General features: G+C 34.9%; 1 protein-coding gene across 2 annotated transcripts in view; it reads left to right on the forward strand.

Moving 5' to 3' along the window:
• The window catches only part of EFTUD1 (elongation factor Tu GTP binding domain containing 1), an 82,813-nt gene that overhangs the window by 35,745 nt on the left and 21,529 nt on the right, over positions 1-25,539 (forward strand). For both annotated transcript variants that reach the window (XM_009580827.1, XM_009580828.1), the window contains 2 exons: positions 17,927-18,058; positions 20,608-20,755. In XM_009580827.1, the coding sequence (XP_009579122.1) occupies positions 17,927-18,058; positions 20,608-20,755 (280 nt within the window). The remainder of the gene's footprint in view (positions 1-17,926; positions 18,059-20,607; positions 20,756-25,539) is intronic.

Consider the following 25,539-nt stretch of genomic DNA (forward strand, 5'->3'; position numbering starts at 1 on the left):
ATAGTACAGCCATGTGCTCTCTCCTTTCTTACAATGTGGCTCTAACGGGAATCATCTAGCTTGCCTTGATTGGTTGAAAATCTCTGAAGAGACTTAAGCATCCATTACTAAATGAGGATCGATGATAGATGAACCAAAGTGACTTCAGTTTTGTACTCAAAAGTGTTCAGAATTCAATTTCTAAGAATATCCTGCCTGCTAGTGCCACTATGAAATATTGTACGAAGAAGTGGGAAACATTGGTTCAGGGATGAACTCGGACACTGGGGCACTAGAGTAACTGGCTGAGAGACTCAGCAAGCATGCCTAATTTGAGGAGTTAGTGTTTAGGTTCAGTTTTCAACAGAGGTGTAAATTACCTGATTTAATAAAGATCTGTATTTAGACTATATAATTGAACCTTTTATCCCTCTGCACAAAATTGTATTAGGCTTGTTTAAATACTTCTGAATTAAACACGCTAGAGAATTCCCTTTGCAGAAGTAGTTTGCTGTAGAACTGAAACTTTCAGAAAGCTGTTTTAAAGGAAAATTTCCTTTTTTTAATATGGCTGTGGGTTTTCTAAAATTCAAACTGAGAACATGCAGTGTCATTTCAGGAATAGGTACAAAATAATTGCTTTAAGCACAAATGAGTTTGAAAATATATGCCTTATTACATTAAATTCACGTATAGCAATTCAGGCATAAAAAAGACACCGTAAATCAAATCTGTTTAGGAACGTGTGCAATTTCCAATGCAGAAAAGAAGTTTTATTCTTAAAGGATTTTAAGTTTTGCAATGTTATTTATGGAAAATACGTCTCTCATGCTACTGTGATGGTGTACTTGAATCAGATACTGACATTTTTGAAAATAAGTGTGTATTTTAATCAGCTGGCTATTCCTTTAGCTGTTTTGGTCAGATAAAATTCAATTTCTATCAGATGAGTTAAGCTTTTCAGCTTCATTGCAAAGGTAGTCAATGTACTTAAAAGGTAGTTGTAAAATGTAGGTATTTGTCACAGTATCAAGTCATAGTACACTTCAGGGCAGATAACGAAATAAATATGTAATTGGAATACTGACTTATAGGTATCATTTAGGCTAGACTTTTACTTGTGTGGAATTGCAAAGACATTGAAGGGTGTAAAAACTTACATTAAATTGTGAAACTATCCGTGTGGATAATCTTTGTTTTCTGTATCTTAGAGGTATATTTTAGATGTGTGTGCATCTCTGTTTCTAACATAGCTTCTCTCCTGCCAAGCCTCGTATGCAGTGCTGCTTCTTTATCCTTTTGCAGTCTCAATCAGAACAATGTGCTTTTCCCAACACATCCTTAAATAAAACAAACTACCTGCCTAGCTAATCATATTAATGATAAAAAATATTTTCATTTCTGATGTTTATCAGTGCTGAAATATACCATGTGTAACTTGGGGAGAGGGGGAGAAGAAACTTGAATCTAGAAATTAGTTTAGTTGTCTCAAAATGTTATCCTCTCTGTGCCCTGTAGGAGGCAGTGAATGAGCAGTGGATAAAAGTAGTTTTTCTAGGCAGTGTAGGTTTTGTTGGTTAAATCTAGTTTGTCACTATTTTTGCATAGTTCTCGTCTTCTGAGTAATTTCTCTTAAATCTTTCCTTTAGTACATCAGGAAGTTGTGCTCTGTATATGTGGTTTTTAGCAACAGAAAGTTTATAATTCTCTTGAATTTGTAATGTTCTCTACTTCTGTATAATCTCTTTTCCAAGGTTATGCAAAATTGACACTCCTTTACATGGCTTTGATTGAATAAGGCTTTTTCCCATCTTTATACTTTAAACAAAGTGAAAAAAACAGTTCTGAAGAAAAAAAATGGTGTTTTTCTTTGTTTTTCACTGAGTTTCAGTTTCTCATGACATATGCACGACTGTCTGATAAGGATTATATTTTAAGTTGAATATCAAATGATCTCAATATTCAGAGCATCTGAATTATGATGATGATGATTCCTTGACAAATTAGGGTAGTTAGAGAACTGTTACGTAATTTTCCATGTGTTTCTTTACTAGAAATGGAAATAGGAACCAGGTAACTTGTTTTATTCTTTAAACTGTTTTCTTATTCTCATTTAATGTGAAGCCAGAGGGCACTGTTTTTCATACAATACAAAAACGTGTAGCTATTTCAATTTTGGGTAAAGGTCTCGCATGGATTCACAGCACTGTCAGTGTAGTGAAAACTTTGCATTATAGTTTTTAATATGCATTTCTTCATGCAGAAAATCTACAAATATTTTGACTCTAAATTAAATTAATCTCATGGAGTATTCTGAAAGCCAAAAATCTGCAATCAGCATGGTGCCTACTTATTAGCTCAACTCATAAATAATGTCCTGGTTTCAGAGGCAGTGTAGTGTTAAGTAAAGCCACTGTCATGAAAACATCTTGTTTAGCTTGCTTTTTTTCTTTGATACTTCCTTTGTCCTGAGAAAAGCTACTGTTTTATATGAAAAAGAGATGGGAAAATTCTCCTTTCTGAATGTTTCTTTAACTTTCATGGCTATGCTAATTGCCTTCTGCACAGAATAATAGCCAGGCTGTAGAAATTAGGCTGGACCTCCCTCAGCTGTCTTTGGAGTGTTAACATGACTCTGAAATCTACCCTTTATCCCCTAAGCTCCCCACCCCTAGTCTTAGTGTTAACCTCCTGTTTTCTCTTCGGATTCCACCTTTCTCTCTGCCTTTCCACCTGTTACTCTACCTCAGCTTTTTTTTTTATTACCTTAGTTATCCCATGTCAATAAAGTAAGGCTATATAAAAATATTTTAGTTAACCACAACCTAAGCAAATGCAAAAGCTCTTCTCCTAACTGGCATTGTTTATGCAATATAAACCACTAATCCATGAGGGCAATTTATTTGAATGTGTTTTAAATTCCAAAAAGGCCTCCTGTGTAATGGAGAGGGGAGCAGGATACACGTTTTCACACCCGCATGTGAAGAAGTGTTTGTCTTATTGTGTAATAGACCTAGTGCCTGTAACATACAGCATTCTTGCAATAAGTACCCTCTGTGGTTATGAAATGCCTCTACTTCTACATTTGGACTAGCCACAAAAGCCTTTTATTACTTTGTATATTTCTCTTTTGCCTGTGTAATGGAGAGGGGAGCAGGATACACGTTTTCACACCCGCATGTGAAGAAGTGTTTGTCTTATTGTGTAATAGACCTAGTGCCTGTAACATACAGCATTCTTGCAATAAGTACCCTCTGTGGTTATGAAATGCCTCTACTTCTACATTTGGACTAGCCACAAAAGCCTTTTATTACTTTGTATATTTCTCTTTTGTTTCCATTGTCTGTTGTTACCAAAATTTCTTCAAGGAGTTCAGAAAAAGCAAGGAGGGAGTTGCAGTGAGGGCATGGGAGTCTGAGCGAGAAAGACCAGTTTGGAATTAATTCTGCACACAACCCCACTGAACACGAACACGGTTGCAGAGAATCTAAATCCTGTGTAACAAATGGGAAGGTTACAAAGTCAAGAGATTGTTAATAAAGGCTATGTTTTAGTGAGTTATTTTATAAATATTTTCCTGAGATTTTGATGTTGTTTCATGCTTCGCATTAAATTGCAAGAGTGTTGTGAGGGTTGTTTGGCCTGTATCAGGGTGTGAGTCATGAAGTTGGCTTTGTCTGGCTTGTGAACTGTGGGGGGGAGTTAAGGCAGAGCTATATTTAGGAGTATCAACTGATGTCCAACTGTGGAGCACTGCTAAACAACAGTGTTAAAGGGGCAGCACTGGATAGTTTAGGCTCGAAGTTTAGATTGTTTGTAGTGGTTTATCATTTAGTAAATAATTGGAAAAGCTGATATTTATTAGAAATACTCTTCTGCAGAGGTTGCAAGCCAAGCAGTGTGAGTTTCAGCTCCATTTGTAGTTATCTAGTAATAGCTATTCTAATTTCATTGTCAAAACTGTATGAATTGAAAATAGCAAGCTTAGATAAAACTTAGTTTCATCTAACAGGTTTCAGAATCTGAATTTGTAAGAATTTGTTATTTATAAAGAATTGTTTAATTCCTGTTATAGGTAGATAAGGGTAATGTTTGAGGGGCTGTTACCATTGAGTTTTTGTCTTAAGAAGCAGAACAGCTGCTGACTTTACTAGATTGTATTTTGAAATTTTGGCATTAATATGTGGAACCAAATCTAGGTACCTTTTTGCATCTAATTAAGACTAAAAGCAATATGGTTCTTTTCTAACCTTTCTTGCTCCCTACTACCTAATTCTCTCCAGCGAGGTCTGTTATGTATTTGGGCAAAATTCAAGCCAGTGATTTAAAAAATGAGAGGCTCCATTTTCCAAGGCTGCTCTTCTGTTATAACTGTCATGGACTAGCTAGTGTTTTTTGTGGGGTTTTGCATTTGGTAACCTTCCTTTGTGCAGGCATATTTTGGTAGTTAATTCACCTAATTCAGTAGTGAGCATTTTATACTGCCATCTTTCTTTCTGGGCCTGTTTGTGTGAAGACAGTGAGATCGCAATAGGAAAATTGCAATGAATTTAGGGACTCTAGCTGAGATGTGAGTGAAAGCTTTTCCTTACAGAATGGAGAGATTTCTGTCATCCTAATGAAATTTGAAGTGGGCAGGTTTTTCAAAGGCACTTGGTGTTGGTTTAAGCACACTATTGTTGACTTGAATGTAGGCAGACCTGAGCAAAGACAATGTACTGGTGGGGAAATAGAAAAACCACGCTTGGAATGTATAAATTATACAGTTGTTTAAGTTAATGTATGGGGGATAAGTCAGTTTATCTGTTACTGTCATTTTAAGCTTCATTGGCTAAAGTATCGTCATTGCCAACTTTGATAGAAGTCTGTTTTGGTGACTAACTGGATTTCTGAAATGTAGTATTGAGCAACAAATACTCATTTAAATACTTGATGTTTTCCAAGTGTCATATGTTAAGATTTGTACAAGTCATGCTTTATGCAATATTAAAGGATTGGGTCAACCATTGTGAGTTGCATGACTGTGAACCCGTTAATCTAAATGAAAATGCAAACCTGCTGGTAGTTCTTGTTACACCAGTTATTGTACTTAAACATCAGCAAAGACATTCAAACCGATTCCTTCTTCTTTAGTCTGCTGGAGCTGTTGAGGACAAGGAAGTTGAAAGCACATGTGATGAATTCTAAAGACAGCCTACATGGTTATTTGATGCAGAGAGCTGTGTGTTGAGAAGCTTTCAAAACGGGACCTAAAATGCATGGAATCCTGATGGTTACATTTTTCGGAGCTTTTCCACAAAAGACTAATTGTTTTGTGACATGTTCAAAAAGCAAGTTCTCTGAGCCGTGGTACTAAGAAAGCCTGGATTCCTGTGGACTGGTGTCCTTAAAATCCTTAGCTTCCCTTCCTACGCCTATCCTGCAGTTGTGCGTGTCCCAGTTGGCCAGCCAAGATGCGCATGCTGGTCTCCAGGCAGCTGCTTTTAAGCGGGATATATAATGATCGTGTTTTGCCTGTCCTTTTTTCAGTGAGCTCACCAATTTTGGTCTCCCTTCAGTACTTAGCCGTTGATTTTACATAACTTGTGGAAACTTAATTATATGTGAACCCTCTCCTCTCTCTCACTGGTAAACTTAGTGGAAGTTGACAACATGTTTAAAAGTTGTTGAGGGGAGACTGTGTGATTACAGGAGTTGCGTTTACTTTGGAAATTAGACTAAAAACATACTCCATTTTTAATAGATTCTTTTGTGTATATAATCCCATCAGGAAGTATGACATACTCTGCTGGAAATGTTGCTTCTCAACCAAAAAAAGTCATTTGAGTAATCAGCCATTTTTAGCAGAAATGCTTTTCATTTTTAGTAGAAAAGGTTCATCTACCCAGAACTTTTCGAAAGCCATTTAAAGGAGTGGCAAATGGCCGTGTTTCTGTTGTTCAGAAAAGCAGCTGACGTTCTGGGTTTTAAGGTTTTGCTTTGTTTTGAGGCAGCAGCCAAGTCACTGCTGTTGCTTGTGGGTGATACATGATACTGCATCTGTGGACTCTTCTGTTTAGTCAGCAAAATGTTAGCCAGACTGATCTAGTTTCTGGCAGGGGTAGCGGTGGGGCATGGAGACAGATTAACTTGTTTCAGGACCATGAGGTGTTAGCTCCACTTTCTACATGGATGGGAGGGAAAAAAGGTCTCTTAACTAGTTTTATAAGATGCTGATTGTTAAACCTATACTTGTGGTTGGCTTCGTCATGCCATAGGAGTTTCACTGTGATTAATATGTTAATCTGCTTTTTCTTGGACAACGTGTCAGAAGCAGTGTCTCTTAGAAATGTATTAATGCTTTCTTAGTTGAGGGAGTGAAAATTGGGTGAGAAGCAAAATTACCTTTTTATTAGGTTAGTTTTACTCTGTTTATTTAGTATCCTGAATGGGCTCACCCAGAGTCTGACAAATGCTAATGCTGCTGCTGGGAAGCCAGAAGTGGGGGCAAGCTTGCTCTTTTTAATGGCAACTGGGTGCTAGATCATCCTAGCTGTATTTGAGATGGTGTTTTTAGACTACCCTTTGGGGTGGGATCTCTTTTCCTTTTATCCTCTAATGCAAATGAAGCACTTGGTGACTGGTGTTATTACTGTTGAAAAGGAAATTAAACACTAAGGGTTTTCCAGATGTGGAGATGTTAAAGCTCCAAGCTCCCTTCCTGGTATCTTTTGTCAGTATGAGGCTCATACCTGTTTTTAATAAATGAAGTGAGCAATGTTGGGGATGTTAACATTGCATGTAGACTGATGGGATGTAAATAAAATTAAATCTTATCAGTTACTTTTTTGCAAGGGGGCATTAAAAATCAGGATTAGTTTTAGTTCATTTCTTTTCTCCATTTTGAAATAGAGTAACATTTTAAAGCCCAATTCCATTATGTGGTCTTCTGCACTAGTCTTAAGAATTCTTGTATCTTAAGAATGATCTGTATATTTTTTCCCATTTTCTTCTTGACCTAGAGCTAATAAAAGTTAATATTTTGCAGTATTTTAGGAAGTCAAAATTATATGGACTACAAATTACAGTAATAACTCTCAATGATACTTTAGCTGAAGTAATCAGAAATTAGGGGGCAAATGGCAGTCTTTTTTCCTTTCCTTTGGGGAAAAAAGTTGGGGGGATAAGGAGTAGCAATCTTATTCTTTAGGTGTTTTCTTATGTTTTAAATAGACATGATTTTAGTATGCTTAGTTTACACAGATGCAGACTGCCAGAAATACTTCATGTGAAGCTGACTTGTAAAATTCATTATTTAAATATAGTTTTAATTTTGTGGAAAAATAAGATTTTTTTTTTTTTTTTATTGCTGTAACAAAAACCTATTTTAACCAGAATAATGAAGGTCTAGCAGAACATTTTCTCCAGAATTTTATTATTTTGTATTTCTTAGGTACTTTTGTCAATGATTAATGTGTGTGTTTTGAAATAACTTTCTGGAATTCCATCTTTACTTTTCACTAAAAATTTGTCACTATTCTAGTTAAATTTTATTGGATGTGTTTGGAGCATATCTCCACCTTTCAATCTGAGATCAGTATTAATGGCCCAGTCATAGGTTTTCGTGTGGCAGTAATTTCTTTTTTTTTAATTTGAATGCATTTTCTGTTTATTTTGGAGTTTATTTTGCTATTAAATTGGAGCACATGTAAATAACTCATTATCAGTAATAGGCTGCTGATATAACAAGTGTATTTAAGGCATTCCCTATTCCCTCTCATGCCATCTGTTTGTACACCCATTATGTCAAATAGTCCTAATCCGAGGCATTGGAAAGGTGCTTTCTTTTATTAGAATCTTTCTTCTAATTAATTATTCCCCCAAATATTATTACTTGTAACTACAAATGAGCTATTTAAAGGTCTCTTTTAGCTTGAAGTAAAATTTTATATTGTTGTTTATCTTTCTTGAAAATTATTGTATTTAAAATATACATCAACTTCTGCATAATGTAGACTGAAATGATCCATGATTCGTGGTACTTTGGAACCCTTCAAGCCATATTTCCCAAGGCAACAAACTAAGCAAGCAGAAATCACTTATAGGCAGATGTAATGGGGAGGCGGGGGGGGGGGGGGCCTTTATGCCTTTAAAGGAGAGCATTAGGCATTGGGTCAGGTCTTGGAAAATTGAATTTTAATTAGTTACTTGCGTGTCTTACAAGTTAACAGAATAAATGGTCAATGACTCAGTAGGGCATTTCCCACAGGATATTGTACACATTTGGTAATTAGTATGCTGCTTCTACTTGTGATGTCTGAAATATCCTAGTAACTGATTAGTCTATCTTTGCATTTACCTGATGTATTGAATGATAAAGGCCTCATATTCTTTTTTTAATTGATGAAATGTAAATCAACTATATTGTGATTCTACAGTTAAACAAATTCTAAAATCAGCACAAGGATGAACAAAATTTAATGAGCTTTTAAACTAACTACCATTGTCTTTTGTAATTGGCACTTCTAGTAGCAGATTCTAAATTCCCCATGTACCTAGAATATGTAATGCAGAACTTGTAGCAATATGTTCACATAGCTTTTCTAGGCAAACGTGAAAAAACCTCCAAGACTTCTACAGATTAAAATGAATTCCTTGCAAGATCGGTGCCTGAAGGCCTCATTAATTTTAACACCACTTATAATTGATTCTGGGAAGTAACAGATGTTACTTATGTTTTATAATCTTCCATTTAAGAAAACAGTACATACATGAAGTCTGCCCATTTTCAGGACACATTACTAAAACTGAATAAAACCTAAAATGGCATTTTCTCTTAATGGTCGGTTGGTTGTTAGACTATGCTATAGTTGGTCTGATTTATGAAGAAATCATTTGATGTTATTGATCCATTAGCTGAGATTAGTTATTGTGCTCTGTTGTGGGCAGCATTTGGTCAAGGAATTAGAAGAATTCAGTTTGCTATTGTGCTCAAAACCCTAATGAACTTTAGATCTTCACTCACATCTTGCCTCAAGTACTCTCATAAAAATATTAAAATATTATATGAGGTTTTATCTCTTCCCGGTGTCTACTTAAAAATAAATATTGAACTTTACTACATTTTAAAATAGAAAGGCTTTGTCTCCATCTCCTTTCCTCTAATGTTAAACACTTCTCATGCTCAATCTGATAGAGTACAATTGATTCAATGCTTCCCCTCTCAGGCTCGGGCTGCTGCCTCTTCCCTTCCCTGCTTTCTGAAGTTCTATATACATTTCAATGTAGGTGGAATATTTTAAAAACATTTTATTAGAGTAAAGTGAGAAGTGATTGTTTTGATTAATTCTTCGGATATATAATCTATTCATGTAACAGATCTAAGAAGATAGGATCCTCTTTTAATAGATTTCCAGAACTGAGCTTGTGTGCATAGCTAACGTTATTAATGGTGGTCCTGCAAAAGAGTAGAGTTATGAATTTTCTATTTTATTCTAATGTAACTACTATGATATATTCAGTGAGCCAGAGAAGTTTATTTTAAAATCTTTTGAATTTTCTCCTCTTTAACATCTAAAATATAAGCAATATAAACTGTGTCTTTGCTAGAGGACTGCTGGAACATAGAGATTTGTCTTGTTGTTCTGCTACTTTGAGGGTGAAGAATCTTAGGTCTTTTAGTGTATGTTCCTTTTGCAAACTTAATTAGGTATTGATATCAAGCCTAACTAAAGCATTCTACCAAACACCTCAATGTTTTCTTGGTTTTTGTTGACATTTTTTCATGGATAAGATTTATTATCAATTTATAATTATGTATAAAACAGCTTCAAGAAGGGTCAGTAGCCCCATCTTTTTCTGTTTTCTATGAGGCAGATGTCAACATTATAGCTGAAGTCTTGGAGAGTTTCAATATAGGAATTGCAAACAAAAGAACTTTTTTGTAAAATACTTTTCTCATTGAACCAGTATAAATCATCAGTAGATGACTAGCATGTGTTTATCTGTGGGACAAAGTAGGGAGGCTTCCTACAAATATCCAGAGCTACACCTGTGAGACATTTCTCATCTCCAAAAAATATATATTCTTTTTAGAGAGTGTAGTTAATGCTCTGTTGTCTGGAAGGCTTTCTTTTTCCTTAGAGGATTGCTGGGCAAAATTTTTTCCCTTGCATAGGATGTTCCATATGAATTCAGCTGGTCTGTTTTCCAGTACAATATGCAATTGCATGGATTTATTTATGAAAGCACATTTACTACTAATAATGAAAAAAACCCAAGAAATCAGCATTTCGATGGACTTCTAGATTATCAAAGTAAATATGTTGAAACAACCATTCCTAAATTCCACTTGTTTGGGACAACAACTGCCTCTGAAGTTCTGGTAGTAATTTTAAAAAAAATTAAGTAAATTCAGATGTGTTGCTGTCAGGTCAAATTAAAATAATTTATTCAAAGTAATTATAAGTCTAAAATTTGGTTTGTGTTTCAGAAACCCTTGAAGAGTTTGTATGGTGCTAAATGCTTTCCACATGCAGTAATGGAAGTATTAATTTGATATACAGGCTAACTGAAGTGAGTTCCAGTGCCTATGTGGCCACATTGTACAAAGATCTGTCCACATACTTGCTGTTGTTCTGTATCGCTGCTTTCAAGTGATGTCAAGTTGAGCTGGTGTATGGAAAGGATTTATAAAGTGTGGGCTCAGGCAAAATATTACATGTATACTGCTGAGTAGAACTACTAACATTTTTATAAAACCACAAAAGGTACTGTTTAGTGCCTTTATCAAGAACACTTTACAGTTAAAAGATTAAAGTAACTTAAATTGGAGTAAAGATTTTTTTTTTTTTTTTTTTGGGGGGGGGAAGCTACGAGTCCATTGATTTCATAAGACGTAAAGAGAAATGGGAGCGCGTTACAGATCTAAGCATGAACTAACTTTCTAAGCTTCTGTGCTAAAATTAAGTTTAACCACAAATATTTAAAAATGAGGATCATTTACTTTAGTTTTGAGCTCCAAAAATTAGTATGGCATGACAAATGAAATAATTTTGTAGCATAAGAAAAATATCATTATCTGAAATACTTTCATCTTCTATATTTATTTGCCTCATTAAGCAACTTAAGGAAATCAATATTTCATTTTGACTACACCTATTTGTAAACCCAGAAGTCCCATTTGGAATGTTAACTGATTTTGGTTTAATTCTGTTTACTTTAAGGTAAATTTGTATTTTAGCAAGCAAATTCCTGACTCGACTTTGGTGTCAGCTTTTTCACAAAGACTGAGTGCAGGTAGATCTCTATCCATTCCCTTTATCATTTTAAAGATGTTACTGTTTAATGTAAAGGGTTTTTTATAGTTTCCTTGAAATTGTTTTTAGTCTAGTCTGAGAAAGTTTAGGAAAGTCCATAATTACAATTGTCAACTCAGTCAACAGTTAAGAAACGTATGTTACCATGCAGTCTAAGTACTTAATCAAATATATGGTATTTTTTCCCACAGAATCTCAGCAGAGATAAATAATGCTTGTTTACTCATTATATATATTTGCAATCCTCTTCAAAACTATAATCGTGCAATAAGACATTTTAGTGGAACATGCTGTTAGATCATGTTATTGCTTTCCTTGCAGTTCTTCTAAAAGCAGACAGTTTTGTTCTTAGAACTGCTAGTCTTTTTTCTAAAGGAACTCAATGGGGTGCCCTAGCACTTCTTCATCTTTTACTACGCGATGATTCAGCAGTAAAGCATTGAGGTGCTTGTATCAGAAGTTGCTTATTGCATTTAATGTCCTATCGCATGATTGTGTCCCTTGGGGAGAAGGAATTTTGTTACAACAGTATTAATAATATGGCTGAGTTTACTCTCATCTAATCAGAAAGTTGTGCTCAATTTGCCCTCAAACAGTTGTGAACCTAAAAGTAAAGTTCTACAATAAAAGTATAACTTAACACCTTTGTACTGAGGAGCTGAATTCATGTTTCTGCTTGTTAATCTCTAGCATGTATTTAGGTAGAACTTGTTTTTTTGAAACTCATGAAGAAACTGGGACAGAGGCTTCTACAATCTATTGGATACTGGTGATTTTTAGAGATTCAGCTCAAAAAAAACACATTGGAAAAGAGGAAATGAAATACAAAAGAAAATGTTGAATTAACTTTTTCTGTAAAATGATTGGAAAGTACTGAGAACAGCTGAAATCATGCACATACTTCACAATATTCTGTTTTCCATACAAGCAATTTCACTTGCCTCAGAAGCAAGTAAGAAAAATTGAGGTGGAAGTGCACAATTACAGATGAGAAGAGGAGGCTCACCGGCAATCTGTGCTAACATGTGGTCTATATTATGGAAAAAAGTTGATGAAATCTCAACTAGAATGTGGTCTGTGTCTTGATTTACATTCCCTTCCTTTCCAGAAACAGTTTCTAATATAGAAGGGTCAAGTTCTGCCCTCATATGTCTCTGTGCAGTGCCCATGAGATGCAAGGGAAACATGCTTAAAATCTGAGGCGATAAATGTATAATACAAGGTACTCTGAAGCCATAGTAGCTATTTGTCCAAAGTCCCTACAGTTACCATCATTTAATTCCAGTAATTTGTAAAACATTGTAAGATTCCTGAAATATAAAAGGCATACTATTGTAACCGAGTTTAATCCTACCAAAAGCCAGTCTCCCTGTGCAAAATCCCTCCTCTTTTTTTCTTTTTTTTTTTTTTATATTTTTTATTTTTTGATTTAGGGGTAGCAATGGAAGGATGGAGGCTGATACTTAAAGTGTACATGGAAACAGTGAACCAATATTAGTCACCCTAATAGGTAACAGTGTGCTAATGGTGTAATCTTTTCTAGGCTTATGCTAGATATTGGGAAAAGGAGAATTATGTGGATAGATTTGAAAGAGAATGATGATTGATGTGGAGTTATTTTCATTAATTTTTTAATGATTTTAATATCATTTGGCAAATACATTTTGCCTTTCTGTTTGTTTTCGTTGGCTTTTAGCCTATTTACTTTAAAGAGAAACTGGAAACATCTTGGAGCCAATCATATTTTTAAGGTGGATTTGTGAATTTATTTTCTCATATGTGTTTTTTTAAAGCATCTTTTAAAAACATTTCTTTTCAAATGTCTCTCACTAGGGAGGAAGAAAAAGTATTTGTGTTACCACCCAAAGAAAATTAGAGTCTGTGTGCACACTCCCTTTGAAACAAAAGATACATGCTCGTTTTAAGATTTCATATTGTGTAGATTTACAAAAGTTTGCATCACACCTCCTTTTACATGAATTACCATTGAGCTTCCATGGTCTTTCTTCACTGATACATAGTGCGGTGCGTGGAGCATTTAAACCAGGAGGCTTTGCATATTGTAAAGTCTTAATCTTTCTAAACAAACAATGTTGATAAGAAATGATATATTTCAGTGGAGACAGAGTCTTACTGGGAAGATTAAAGTTAGCTTTTTGCTTTACTTAGTTCCTTACGGTGTTAGTCCCAAGCTTGACATGTCTCCATTCCAAAGCAGCCAAGGATTCTTAAGTGGTGATATCATCAGTGAGAGAAGATAAAGATCCACTGAACAAATGCTGAGGCTAGTAACAATGTGGCAGAAGTTAAAATTTAAACAGCCTTCATTCTTCTTTGTTTGATTTTCACACTGCAAACTAAATTATATCCTTATCTGATTGAAAAAGTTACGCATGGTGGTGGTGTCTGCTTCATTTTTTGCATCTTGAAAGACTATTAAATACTAAATCATTCTACATCAAAGGAAACTAATTACATATATCTTGAAATTGATCTATTATGTGTTCGGATCTTTATAGCTGAATTCACTGGAAGAGTGTACTTTATCTTTAAAGGCAGCAAAATTAGTGTCTAAAGTGTAGGGGTTACCCACAAGACACAGAAGCGAAAAGTAAATGGAGACTTGTCTTAAATCTCCTACTCCTTTTGAAAATTTCGGTCATGATGTTCTTATCTATTTTTACCATTTAGTTTCTATCATGTGGTAAAAACACTAGTGATACAAGTAGGTATATACTTGATTTAGTATTCTTATCTTCTAGGGCAAGTAATAGAAAGGACTCAACAAAAGAAGGACCTTTGTATCTTAACATTTCTCCGTCTGTGTAATAATTCTCCCTGATGTACACCCTAATTTGGTCTACTTTTAAATGACAAACAACCAAACTCGGAAGATATTTCTTAACATTATCTCACAGGCTTTTAATGAGTTCCTTGTCTATAAAGAGGAAGCCTTATTTTCAACCTACAGATTGACAATTACTGTTGAAATAATAACTTTAATACTTTGAAATATGTTTATTGTTGGTCACTGAATGATTTGTCAGAGTGATCTGAATATAGTCTATGTAAAAAGTAAGCAACCGGTCACATTTCTATAAATGTGGACGATACTTTTAATATATGCTAGCAAAAATCAGTTTGATAAACAATTATGTGTAGGATTGACTTCTTTAGGACAAGACAGATAATTTGTAATCTTTTTAAAATTGTATCTCCACATAATATTTGAAGTCTTGCCTGTTTCTTTTAAAGATGGTATCAAGTTCATAGAACTAATGCTAGTCTGTCTGTGTGTTTCTGTCTGAGTGTTAGGCTTTGTAAGATTACGTTTCTTTCAGTAAAGTCCTTGGCACGTAGAGACAGAGCCCTGCCGTTATTATTCAAGTCAAGTTGAGTTCAGGCACTGTGTTTCTTTAGTGACCAGTAGTATGTGGGAATGCTTTTTCAAAACAAAAATACTATTCTGCAGTAGGAGCAAAGCATTTAGATGATGAATTTAAGAAAAAATAATCTCGTCTCATACTTGCTATCAAATCTCATGTGGTATCCCTTGGTAGGCTTGACTCTTCTGCATGGGTAGTTTGCTTTGCAGTTCTTTACACTGTAATCCCTTAATCTCAGCAGGACTATGCACAAGAAAAATAAGATACTTACAGTAGTAACTGTTTAGTAGATATGGCTCTTTGCCTTACGTTATAAAATCTGTAAAGGTGATTTGACTCCTGACTGGGAAGAAAAGGCTTTGCTACCAAGTACAATGTTAGAAGTAGTGTTACACTGTATATAGCAAAGTATAAGGAGTTTTTAATAAACTCTTGTGTCTTTGAAGTTTACAGTCCTCCGAAGAGTCAGAATTTAGCATTTTCTTTTTTATAAAAATTAGGCGACACACCACAGACAGAGTTTATAAAAAGCAGCAGTTTCCTGATCAAGTTAATACATTTAAAAATTGCTATAGACATTTTTAACTCCAGCTTCTCTTAAAAATAAATAAATAAAAGCAATGTACAACAAACTGCCTACTGGTGTGCATGTTTATTTGTGTGACAGACTGCATGCTTTGTAGACTAGGTTGTTCTTTGAGAGTTGACTATTCAAAAATACTTGCAATGCTTTTTAGTATTTCATTCTTTAAGCTAACCTAAAACAAATGAGCAATAGTTTGTCTCACCTTCCTTGCTTAAGCAGTTTTTTCTTACCTATGGTTCCTTTCTTTTTGAAAATTATTGTACTATAAACAGAAATATGAAGTAAAATCTGTGTGTTATAATGATGTCTTTCTTCAAGGGCTGAACAGAACAAAACCAATCTTAAAACGGGAGGCATACTTATAAGTTAATTTTGGAGTGGCTTTTCTAAGTATTCAAGTAATTAACATATTAATATACATTTGAGATCTGTGTAGTATGTGTAAAATTCAGTGGGATGAACAGTAAGTTTAAGGTTGATGTATCAGCATAATTAGTAGAATTCTTCCATTGATGTGTCATGTGGTACTTTGGAATTAGTTATGTTACATCTTCATCTAAATTATTCAGCAAGTACATTAACAGTTACTTATTTATAATCATATTATGCAAAAAAGTGTCCAAGAACCTTTATTCTTTATGGAATTTTTTGCCAACGTTTGTTACTAAGAATTTGTAAATTAAATAGATTCGTCAGGGCTGGGACACTGCTCTATGCTAGCTCACACAGTTAAGCAATTAAAACACTCAGGTTGTAAGCCTTACAGATTTTCATGAAAACTGACAGATTTTTTTATTTTTAGTGTATTATTGTTGCCAGACAGTAGTATAATTAATGTACTTTTACTTTCAAATGTGAAACAAAAGAGCAGAGAGCTTTAAGCTTGCTTTATGGTAGTAAGAGTACTGTAACCTGTGTCAAGAAAAGAGTGAGTCTGTCTGAAATAAGATTTGATGACTTGATTTCTCTGGTTTACATTACACTGTGAAAAGAAGCTGTTCACCTCCCACTCTAAATCATTTTCCTTTTACCAGCTGGAGAAGATCAGAATAAAATGGACCCATCCCTTTTCTCAGTCCCTGGTGGTGATGATGATCCAGCATTTGTTTTTCATTCAAACCACATGTTGAATAAGTGAAAAAGAGGAAATACATGCTGGTCATAGGTCAGGTGCAACACAGAGTTTATACAGATTTATTTTCTTTGTAGCATCTGCTATCCTGCATTTAAAGCCGTTGAATGTTGCTCTGCTTCCAATTATTTTGAGGCAGGTTTTCTTAAAGAGTGACATTTTGGGTTTTGGCATATCCTACTGGCCAGACATTCAGCCTTCAGAGCTGTAGAAATAGCCTGATTCTGCAGATGATAACTCTGCAGCAGACTGGCTCTTCAGAATTTAAACTCCTTCATGATCTCATAGGGTGGAAGCTGACCCTCTTTGTTTCTGGCCTCAAATAAAGAAGGCTAAGCCAAAAAAGAACCTGGAAAAGTATTAGGGTGAGAGTGGGGAGCTGGGATTAAGAACTTCTCTGTTTATCACTACTTGGGCATGTAGGGGAGAAGGAGGAGGAAAGAGCACAAGTACAGAGCAATCTACAAATGCAAATTTAATTTTTAAGCAGGTATAGATTATGAGCTAAAGGTTTTAGTTTGCTTGTAATAAGTTACGTGTACATTTAATTTATACTCCATTAGAAGTACTGCAGTGCTCATTGCTTATGATTGAGGGAGAATCGGGAAAAGTGACTGCATATATCAGTATCAGCTTTATTTGTTGTCTTTATTACTCAGCCACTTCTGGTAGTGTTTTTATAGCTCTGACTAAATTATGAATGATGTCCTGTTGGTTAGGAATTTGAAGGCAATAATTTCAAATTGTCTTAAATGTGCCTGCTAGCCAGCCAAGACTAAATATGCATTTACAGCAGCTATTTTGCAGATTTATAGCTAATATTTTTTTTCTATATTTTTTCTTATCACTACAGTTTAAGCTCAGTTTTCTCCAGCTTGCCAGCATTATATAATATATTAGGATTAGAATTAATAGCTTGCTATATGATAAATTAAATTTTACAAGATTCAAGTTGCAGAAAAGGGGAATCCCACATGGGCATGGGGGGGTGGGAAGAAGGAAAAAAAAAAGGCATTCTTCACAATAAGAGTAATTAAACACTGGAAGAGCTTGCCAGCAGAGGCTGTGGAGTCTCCATCAGGACAAGGCCCTGAGCAACTTGATGTAACTTTGAAGTTAGCTCTGCTTTGAGCTGGTGGTTGGACTAGATGACCTTTGGAGGGCTCTTGCAATCTAAATTTTTCTAAATTTAAACCACCAAAAATAAGTCTGAGCTGTACAAAGGATTGGACATATTAGAAGGGAAAAAGTCCTCATGTCCTTTCTGTTTTTCAGAGTTATAAACATGCCTTTTTAAAATACAGAGGGAATGCAATGGGAACTGTGAGGCTGAATATCAAATGTCACGCTAGAGACTTGAGTACCCAGGTTATGCACAAATATTTTAACAGATACTTTATATGAACAGTGAGGAGTTTTTGAGTCTGATTTTTGTAATTAGAATAATTTCAGCTTTTTTTAGCTTGATGATCATGTCTTTAGTCTAATTTAATATGTTAGTGGGTGATTTTTTGTTGTTTTGTTTTTTTTTTCCAATTTCTATTAGGAATAGGAGGCCTACAAGATTTTGTGCTGAAGTCTGCAACACTGTCAACGTCGCCAGCTTGTCCACCATTTACACCTCTCAACTTTGAAGCTACACCGATTGTGCGGGTAGCTGTTGAACCGAAACATCCAAGTAAGTTTAAAGGAGAATGAGGATGGTAATGCAAATTCAGTGTGGTAGCAATGCAGCTTCCCACCCTTAGTGATTTGGCTAGTTTGTGGTCTATCTACTGAATCAGAGACTGACCCACTATAAAACAAATATACATGTTGCCTAGAGGGCCATACTTTATCGTCCTTGTGAGTTCTTCTAGCTGGCTAGCTCATGTCTCAGTAGGTGAGGAGATACAGAAGACCTTGTTGTGCCGTTTATGGTCAGACTTAGCTGTTCCACAAGTGAGACACTACATGATGCTAAAGGTTCAATATTCCTTTACTTTGAAGGTAAGTATATTTTCGGGGTTTTCACTTCTGCTGACATTTTTTTATGCTACTTCATAAAGCTAGTGGTACAGATTTGCAGTACTGCTTCTAATTGATTTTTTTTTTTCCCCCCAAACCAGAGAAAAGTATATCTCTGCCTATATTGGAATTTCAGCCCAATTTCCATTTGTTGTTGTAGTGTTAGTAGAACTAAAATAACTGGCTTTCTGTTCAGTTACAAAATACTCTAAGATTACATGTTTTTTAGAAAGTGATTGGACAGCTTAGCAGCTATTTGTCCCACGTGTCTGAATAACAGATAATCATATATTGTACATCCTGCATTTGTTAAAGCAGTTTTGAAAGTATTGGAAATTACTGGTTCTACTGAGTGTAGTATTAAGTTGAAAATGTTAAAAGAATGTAATTCTAGAACTACTGACCAAGTTTTGGGTAATTTTTTTTCCTTAAGGAAATGAAGCTATATAATTCTTACAGTATTGCTTAATTTGTCGTCCCTGGTAACTTCTGAATCTGTCGTTTAAACTAAATCTGTTAGACGGACAGAAGCCTCAAAGGTAGCTACACTTGCAAAAGTTTCCTGAAAATCAGCTGCTGGTTGCAATAACAGGAAGACAAGCAAAATTTGGCCATTGCAGGCTCAGCTTCAAAGCAATCAGTTGTCCAGTGAGCTGCATATAGTCTTGAGGTGGCCCTAGCACATTGTCTCATCTGAGTGCCCTGGATTTCCACAGCAAACCTACCTCAAAACTGCATTTGCTTATTTGGAGAAATGACTCAAATACAAACTACTTCCCTATGTATATTTTACAAAATTACTGCATGTCTTCACATTCTTGTCAAAATCTTCATGTATGGTTACCTTAAGCACTAAAAGAAAAAAAAAAAAACTCTATTCATTCCTCTCGGTGGGCTTAAATGCAGAAGACAAGGTTGAAAGTCTTTGTTCAACTGGGTTGGCCACGTGAACTAACACTGTGTTTTTTCCACTTTTTGTTTATTTTTCCACTTTTTTTTCAATTTTTATTTGTCTGGTTTTCAAAGATATTTTTCTATTATACCCTTACAAGCTTAGCATTAAATATACAGTATCATATTTCTTTTAATAGTCTCCAAGTGAATGACAAGTTTAATGTCACACTTCCTTCTGAATATGAATATGCATTCCTAGAAAGTCTGTGGGTATTCTTTACCCCATATGTAAAATACGAAAAAGGAATTATAATTAATTTTTTAAAATTGTATTAATTATGAAAGGCTGCTGATGTGAGGTGTTTATGCATAGCTTTGATGTAATCTAGCCAAATTTGACTCAGCTGTAGTTGTTCATTCTCCATTAACTTTAAGGCAACTCTTTTTAAACACCTTCACTTTAGCGACAGCTGTGTTTTGTTTCACTGAAAAGCTCTCACATTTCCAATTTCTCCCCTTTTCAGATTGTAATATCATTAAAGCTTTTCAGTGGCTTCCATCTAGTTTAAATCCTTCCTGTGCTTCATTCGCTCATATGCCTTCTAAGTAATCCATATGGAATAATTTTTGCTTTTGTTTTAGTGAAGTTAACATGTTATTATTTATGTCTTTGGAGCATCTTAAACATTAGCAATTTACAGGTTGCTACACTTAGCTATGAAAGATTTCAAAGAAATACAATTATTTACTGAAAGATTACTTTAAGCAGTTGTAATAAATAAGAGAGGCTATATCTCTTGATAATTTGTGAAAATGAGGAGTGAAATCCTGAAACTTTTAATCACTTCATATTGATAACATTCAATTTGTTTTATTGGTTGTGAGCTGTTTATGAGCTGTATGTGTAGTTAATTGTATATAGGAAGCAAGATAATATAGTTATGGTCAATAGCTGGCTTGGGATACTAAACCTATTGTAAAACTATGTAAAACAAAATTGTGCAATCCATTCAAATGTGTACCGTGGTTATGATTGTATAATGTGAATTTTGTCATCAGTACATAAATTCTTGGTGACAAGTTATGTGTGTAGCTTGTGTCTTCAGTTGCTGCTCTTAAACCATACCACTCTTTGTGACTCATAAGCAGAAGTTTGCCCACAGAAAGACCTCAGAACTTAGCTGAAAGTTTTTGAGTATTCCTAAAATACATGTTTGTGTTTAGACTTCCATAAAAAGGGGTGTTACTATTTCTCACTTTAAGTATATCCTACTTCAAGTATTCCTTCTTCAGTATTACTTTGTTAATAATACTTTATTTTGCCAGGTGACATGCCTCAGCTGGTCAGAGGAATGAAGCTTTTAAACCAAGCTGATCCATGTGTCCAAGTTTTAATCCAGGAGACAGGAGAGCATGTGCTAGTGACAGCAGGAGAAGTTCATCTTCAGCGTTGCTTGGATGACCTGAAAGAAAGGTTAGAGGGGCAAGAAGGAAGAAATATTTTTAGTTCAGTAGGTGTCTGTTGTATTTCTTTGTCAGATGTATATCTTTGATTTATATTCTGGTAAAATGGAAGCTTCATCCACCAACAGTTTTTACCATTGGATCATAAATGTACCTTTTTGTAGCTATAAAATTACCTGCAGTTGGGCAGAAGCCACTAGCACATGACTTTTATACATCTTATACACCTTTTGGGCACTTTCTAGAAATGATAAATTGCAGTAGGTTCAGGAGTCCAATTAAGAATGTAATGTACCATTTGTACAAAATAAAAACTGAGGGGAATCATGTCTGATAAATGAACTCTCAAAAATTAGAAAGCAACAAAACCAAAATTGTATGTGCACACTCTATCCTGTTCCTTTGCTCTTCACATTAATTTTTTTTTAACTGTTAATCTGTTTTCTCACTTACTCATCAGCAGTATTTTTTGCAAGCATAAATGCATACATTTAGTATCTTCTAACGTTTCTTCAAATGGTAGAAGAACGTTGTCTGAAACAGTTCTTTCCTATAACTTCGTTTACTAAAAAATTTCTGATGCTTCTGTCCACATGCATTTACTGTCATTTTCTTTCTAAACCAAAAAGCAAACCTGATGATCGATAGTTGAATGTCTATCTTACTGTGCCCATATTCATTCCAGTTAATAGCAGACAACAATCACTTCTTATGGAAGTTAGACTGGCTGCCTTGTAAAATTGGATGTATGTTTTAATGGTTATCCTTGTTACAGCTTAGTGCAACACATTTTTACCACTTTTAAAAACATAGTATTATTTATTGATACACATCACTTGAATGTGATGTGTTAAATAGAGCAAAACCGGTTGTGCGTGTCTTCAGCTGCAGTTTGCATAGCAAGATGTATAAATGCCTTTATTATTGGCATTGGTCAAAATCTGAAGAAAAATTAATAAAATAATAGCTTGTGATGGGGAAATACGATTATAGTGAGCAACTAGTAGCAGTCCCTATACTTACATTCCTAACCTTTTTTTTTGTAACATAATTCTGTTTTTTTTCCGAGTTGTCATTTAATTTGGCTTTTGTTAAGAGAACTGTAAACTGTCAGGAGTGACCATTTTCTGTCCCTTACTTGTATTCCTCAAGAAAACACTGTTAGTGTTCCAAACTACCAAAGCACATAAACATTCTGTGCTTGTAGCATCGTAAGCAGAAACAAGAAACACCTGAGGGCACAGACTAGCAGGGCTCCCACCATTGACCCACTTGGGCTTGACATATGGTTCATGATGCCTTTTTTCACACTTGGGTACCAGCTCCCAAAAGGAGTTGTGTTTACTAGCTCATGCTCTTTCTAACCATCTCTGAAGACTTAGCTATCTTAGCTGCGATCCCTCACATGCTAGCTCGTGGGACAAGAATTGTCCCTTTCTTTTGTCCCCAGTTTGTGGAAAGAAAAGTGAAGAGTGGGATCCCTGTCTTGCACCATTTCTTGTGGATTCCATGTGAGTTCTGATGATGGTAAATTTACTTCAGTTAAGTATTAAAGCGTGAAGAGGAAAAGTTGCGGTCTAAAATGATAGTTATATTAGCTGTATGTGTGTTTCTGTATAGATGTTTAGCTTGGCCGAAGTGCATATAGTTTGGAATAGGAAATTGTGAGCTAGGGATTAAGACAGTATAATACCCTTAGAATGTGACCCACAAGTTTTTCCCCCAAACTACTGGGAAAGTTTATTCAAAATGCTGAAGTTACACTTCAAGCAGTGGGGCAGGATTCTGATCTTTGCATCTGTCATAATTGTATCAACTGGGTTTTGAAGAGTTGGTATTTTTGGAGTAATTACAGAAACTGAGGAGGTTCTGCTGAGTGAAACTACACTGAATTGCCTTTATCAAGATTTTGATCAAACTTTTCCAAAGGCACATATTTAATTTTAGCTTTTCCAGTGTGTATTTAGAAAATTATGTTCAAGTGATACTTATTGTCAAAGATGTGAAAAGACATGGAAACAAATAAAAGATCAGTCATCCATGTTTATCTAAATGATTAAATACGGATGTTCTGCTTAATTTCCCTAACTTTATTTTTATTTTTTTCTTCCTAATTAGCTCTTTTTGAATAGAGTAATAAATTGGACCTTTTAACGTTGAACATTTTGTTTTCTGCATTTTAAAATAGAAATTTTTAGAACTTTCTGTCCAAAGAGCACTGCAAATACTAAGCATGAGGGGATTAAATTACCCTGTTCAGAATGAGAAACAAAGAGAATGAAGATGGTGGTAGTAGTGTGAGGTTTTTTGTTTGGTTTTTTTTAGTATAATGCAAGTGCATGGAAAAACTGCAAAAAGGGTAGATCTCCTGGTTTTGAGTCCCATGCAAATAAAGCTTACAATTACATTTGCTTTTCCTCTGCAGCTTTTATCACTCTGCCAAAATTTACCAGAACTTTTGTTTAGTCCTTTTGTTGTCATTTAATGAAGCTGCTCAGACCTCATGGGTGGTTAAGGATACACAACTCTGAACTTTGAGTCTGTCAGATAAATGTAATAAATCATTTTTTCTTGCCACCACTCGTATCATTTGATATGCCTAAAATGTTTCAGCTGACTTTAAAGCATCCCTTTATGTCATGAAACTGTTGTAATAGTGGTTATCAGACCAAAGGACAAAATTATTTCTGTTAACTTAATGCTGGTTGCCTGAGGAAAGCAGTGCTTCGCTTCCATTTCCTGTGTCATAACCCTTGGCAGTTTTTATTCATGCTTAGTTACAAGAAAAATCCAGACACAATCCTAGCTTGAGGTTTTTTGTTTCAAGTTGCACTTTTCTTGGAGTTTAGACTAATAGCTTCTAAAATAATCTGGTTTAGAGCAGTTTTTGATGCAATGAATTGTACCTCATATGATGGCTTAGTGCAAAGTTTACTAAAAGAGGGTTTTCAAACCCCAAGATTACTAATCACAGAGAAACAGAGATAATGTTAATCATCAGTGTTCCCAGACTTGTGAAGTATTTCGAATAAGTTGCTTTAGATCTCCTAGGTCCATATAGTCCAAAAAACAGAGCCTTTGATTGTTTCTCAAGGCTCAAATTATATAGATTAAAACTGATGAGTTGCTTTAAGCTGTGTTTGCTTGGATATAAATACCTATGATTTCAGGTGGTGGCAGTTTTGGTTGTTTTATTGCAGGCAGCTATTCAGCTACTAGCTTTCAGCTGTAGGTACTACTAATTAGAACTGAGGCTTGATGCAGAATAGTGGCTATTCTAAAACTGGTAACAGCAAAATATTTCAGCTTTAGAATGAGATAGAGCTGAAGTATGAGTGTTCCGGAGTGCGTTGTATTAGCCTCACAGATGTCCATGCAGTCATGTAAGTAATTCATTCTTTAAGTCATGCATACTGGAACATGATTTTTGTTAATTTTATTTTTTAATGTAAACTGTAGCAGCATGAAAATCTAACTGCCCCTCCTTTACAGGGATCAGTGACTTATCCTTATCCAAAAACTAACTTTCTATTTGTATAGTAAAATAGTTCTATATAAACATTAATTAGCAGGAATAAAAAGTAAATAACATCTGGGCCTTAGAAACAGGTCATTCCAATTATGGTCTTGTTTTCTCCACGTGTTTTAAAAACTAAGCCTAATTCAGCTGGCAGTATCAAACATTATTTTTATGCCTTCATACCCAAGCAATAAACCAAAACCCATTCTCCACTGATCTGGTGCTAGCTTGCTATACCACAGGTTGTAATTGTAGTAGTGAGATAATAATCAGTAGAGTATAATTTTTGTAAATTATATAGCTAGAAAAGGCTGCTACAAATCTTTGGAGACACAGGATTACCATTTTACCAGTGGTAGGAACCTTTCATTTCCAAACAAGTTGTTTCCTGGGAGATTTTGCTGTGAGGTTATTGTTTTTTCCCCTTCAGATGAGGTGAAAAATACAGGCTTTTTTCCAGATCTGATGGGAAGCTTTCAACATTCCAGTGTCTTCAGCTGAGTTAAATCCTGAATGTATTTGACAAGATGCTGATTATGTGCACTTAATAAACATCAATTTCACAGTTTTAAAAAACCCAGGGTTTTGCCATTGTACCATTGGCAATTTTCAGCTCCTGTGATTACAGTAAACAAATAAAATACCGTACAGGATATTTTGAAATCATGAAGTTGCACCTGAAGATAAAACAGGTGATCCTTTACGAATAAATATAGAGATGTTTATTAAATATATGAAAGAGCTAACAGATCTGGCACTTCCTACCTGGGTGGTAATACAACACATTGGCATACTCAAAGATGTGAAGCTTTTACTTTCAGAGCATTTTAAGCACTAGTAATTAATTTTCCTCATCTTTTGAAATACCGTTTAAAGTGTAGTGAAAGTTTTCTTGCAGAGTACTCACTTCAAGAGAAATAATTAATAAATACGAACTAATCTGAAAAAAATTGCTGTTGGTTAATAGCATTGCTGCGAACAATATATCAGTTCCTTAATAATCACATTTTATTGCTGTTGTAAATGCCAATACTACAATATTGTTGAAACTTCTATCATACTTATTGTGGTCTGCTGTACTTGTTATTTTCTAAATATTTTTATTTCCAACACAGGTTTTCTTCACTGTGTAGGGTATTTCCCAAGTTAGTTTAAAAGAAAAAAGAAAGCTTTTTAGGTTGTATTTTTCAACTCTTGACCCAAAATAATTCCTTTAAAATTCCTAATACTCTTGCAAACAGACTATAAATTAGTTATAGTTAAACAGGCTGAAC

This window comes from Fulmarus glacialis, unplaced genomic scaffold, assembly GCF_000690835.1.
Source record: "Fulmarus glacialis isolate BGI_N327 unplaced genomic scaffold, ASM69083v1 scaffold25706, whole genome shotgun sequence".
Classification (NCBI taxonomy): domain Eukaryota; kingdom Metazoa; phylum Chordata; class Aves; order Procellariiformes; family Procellariidae; genus Fulmarus; species Fulmarus glacialis.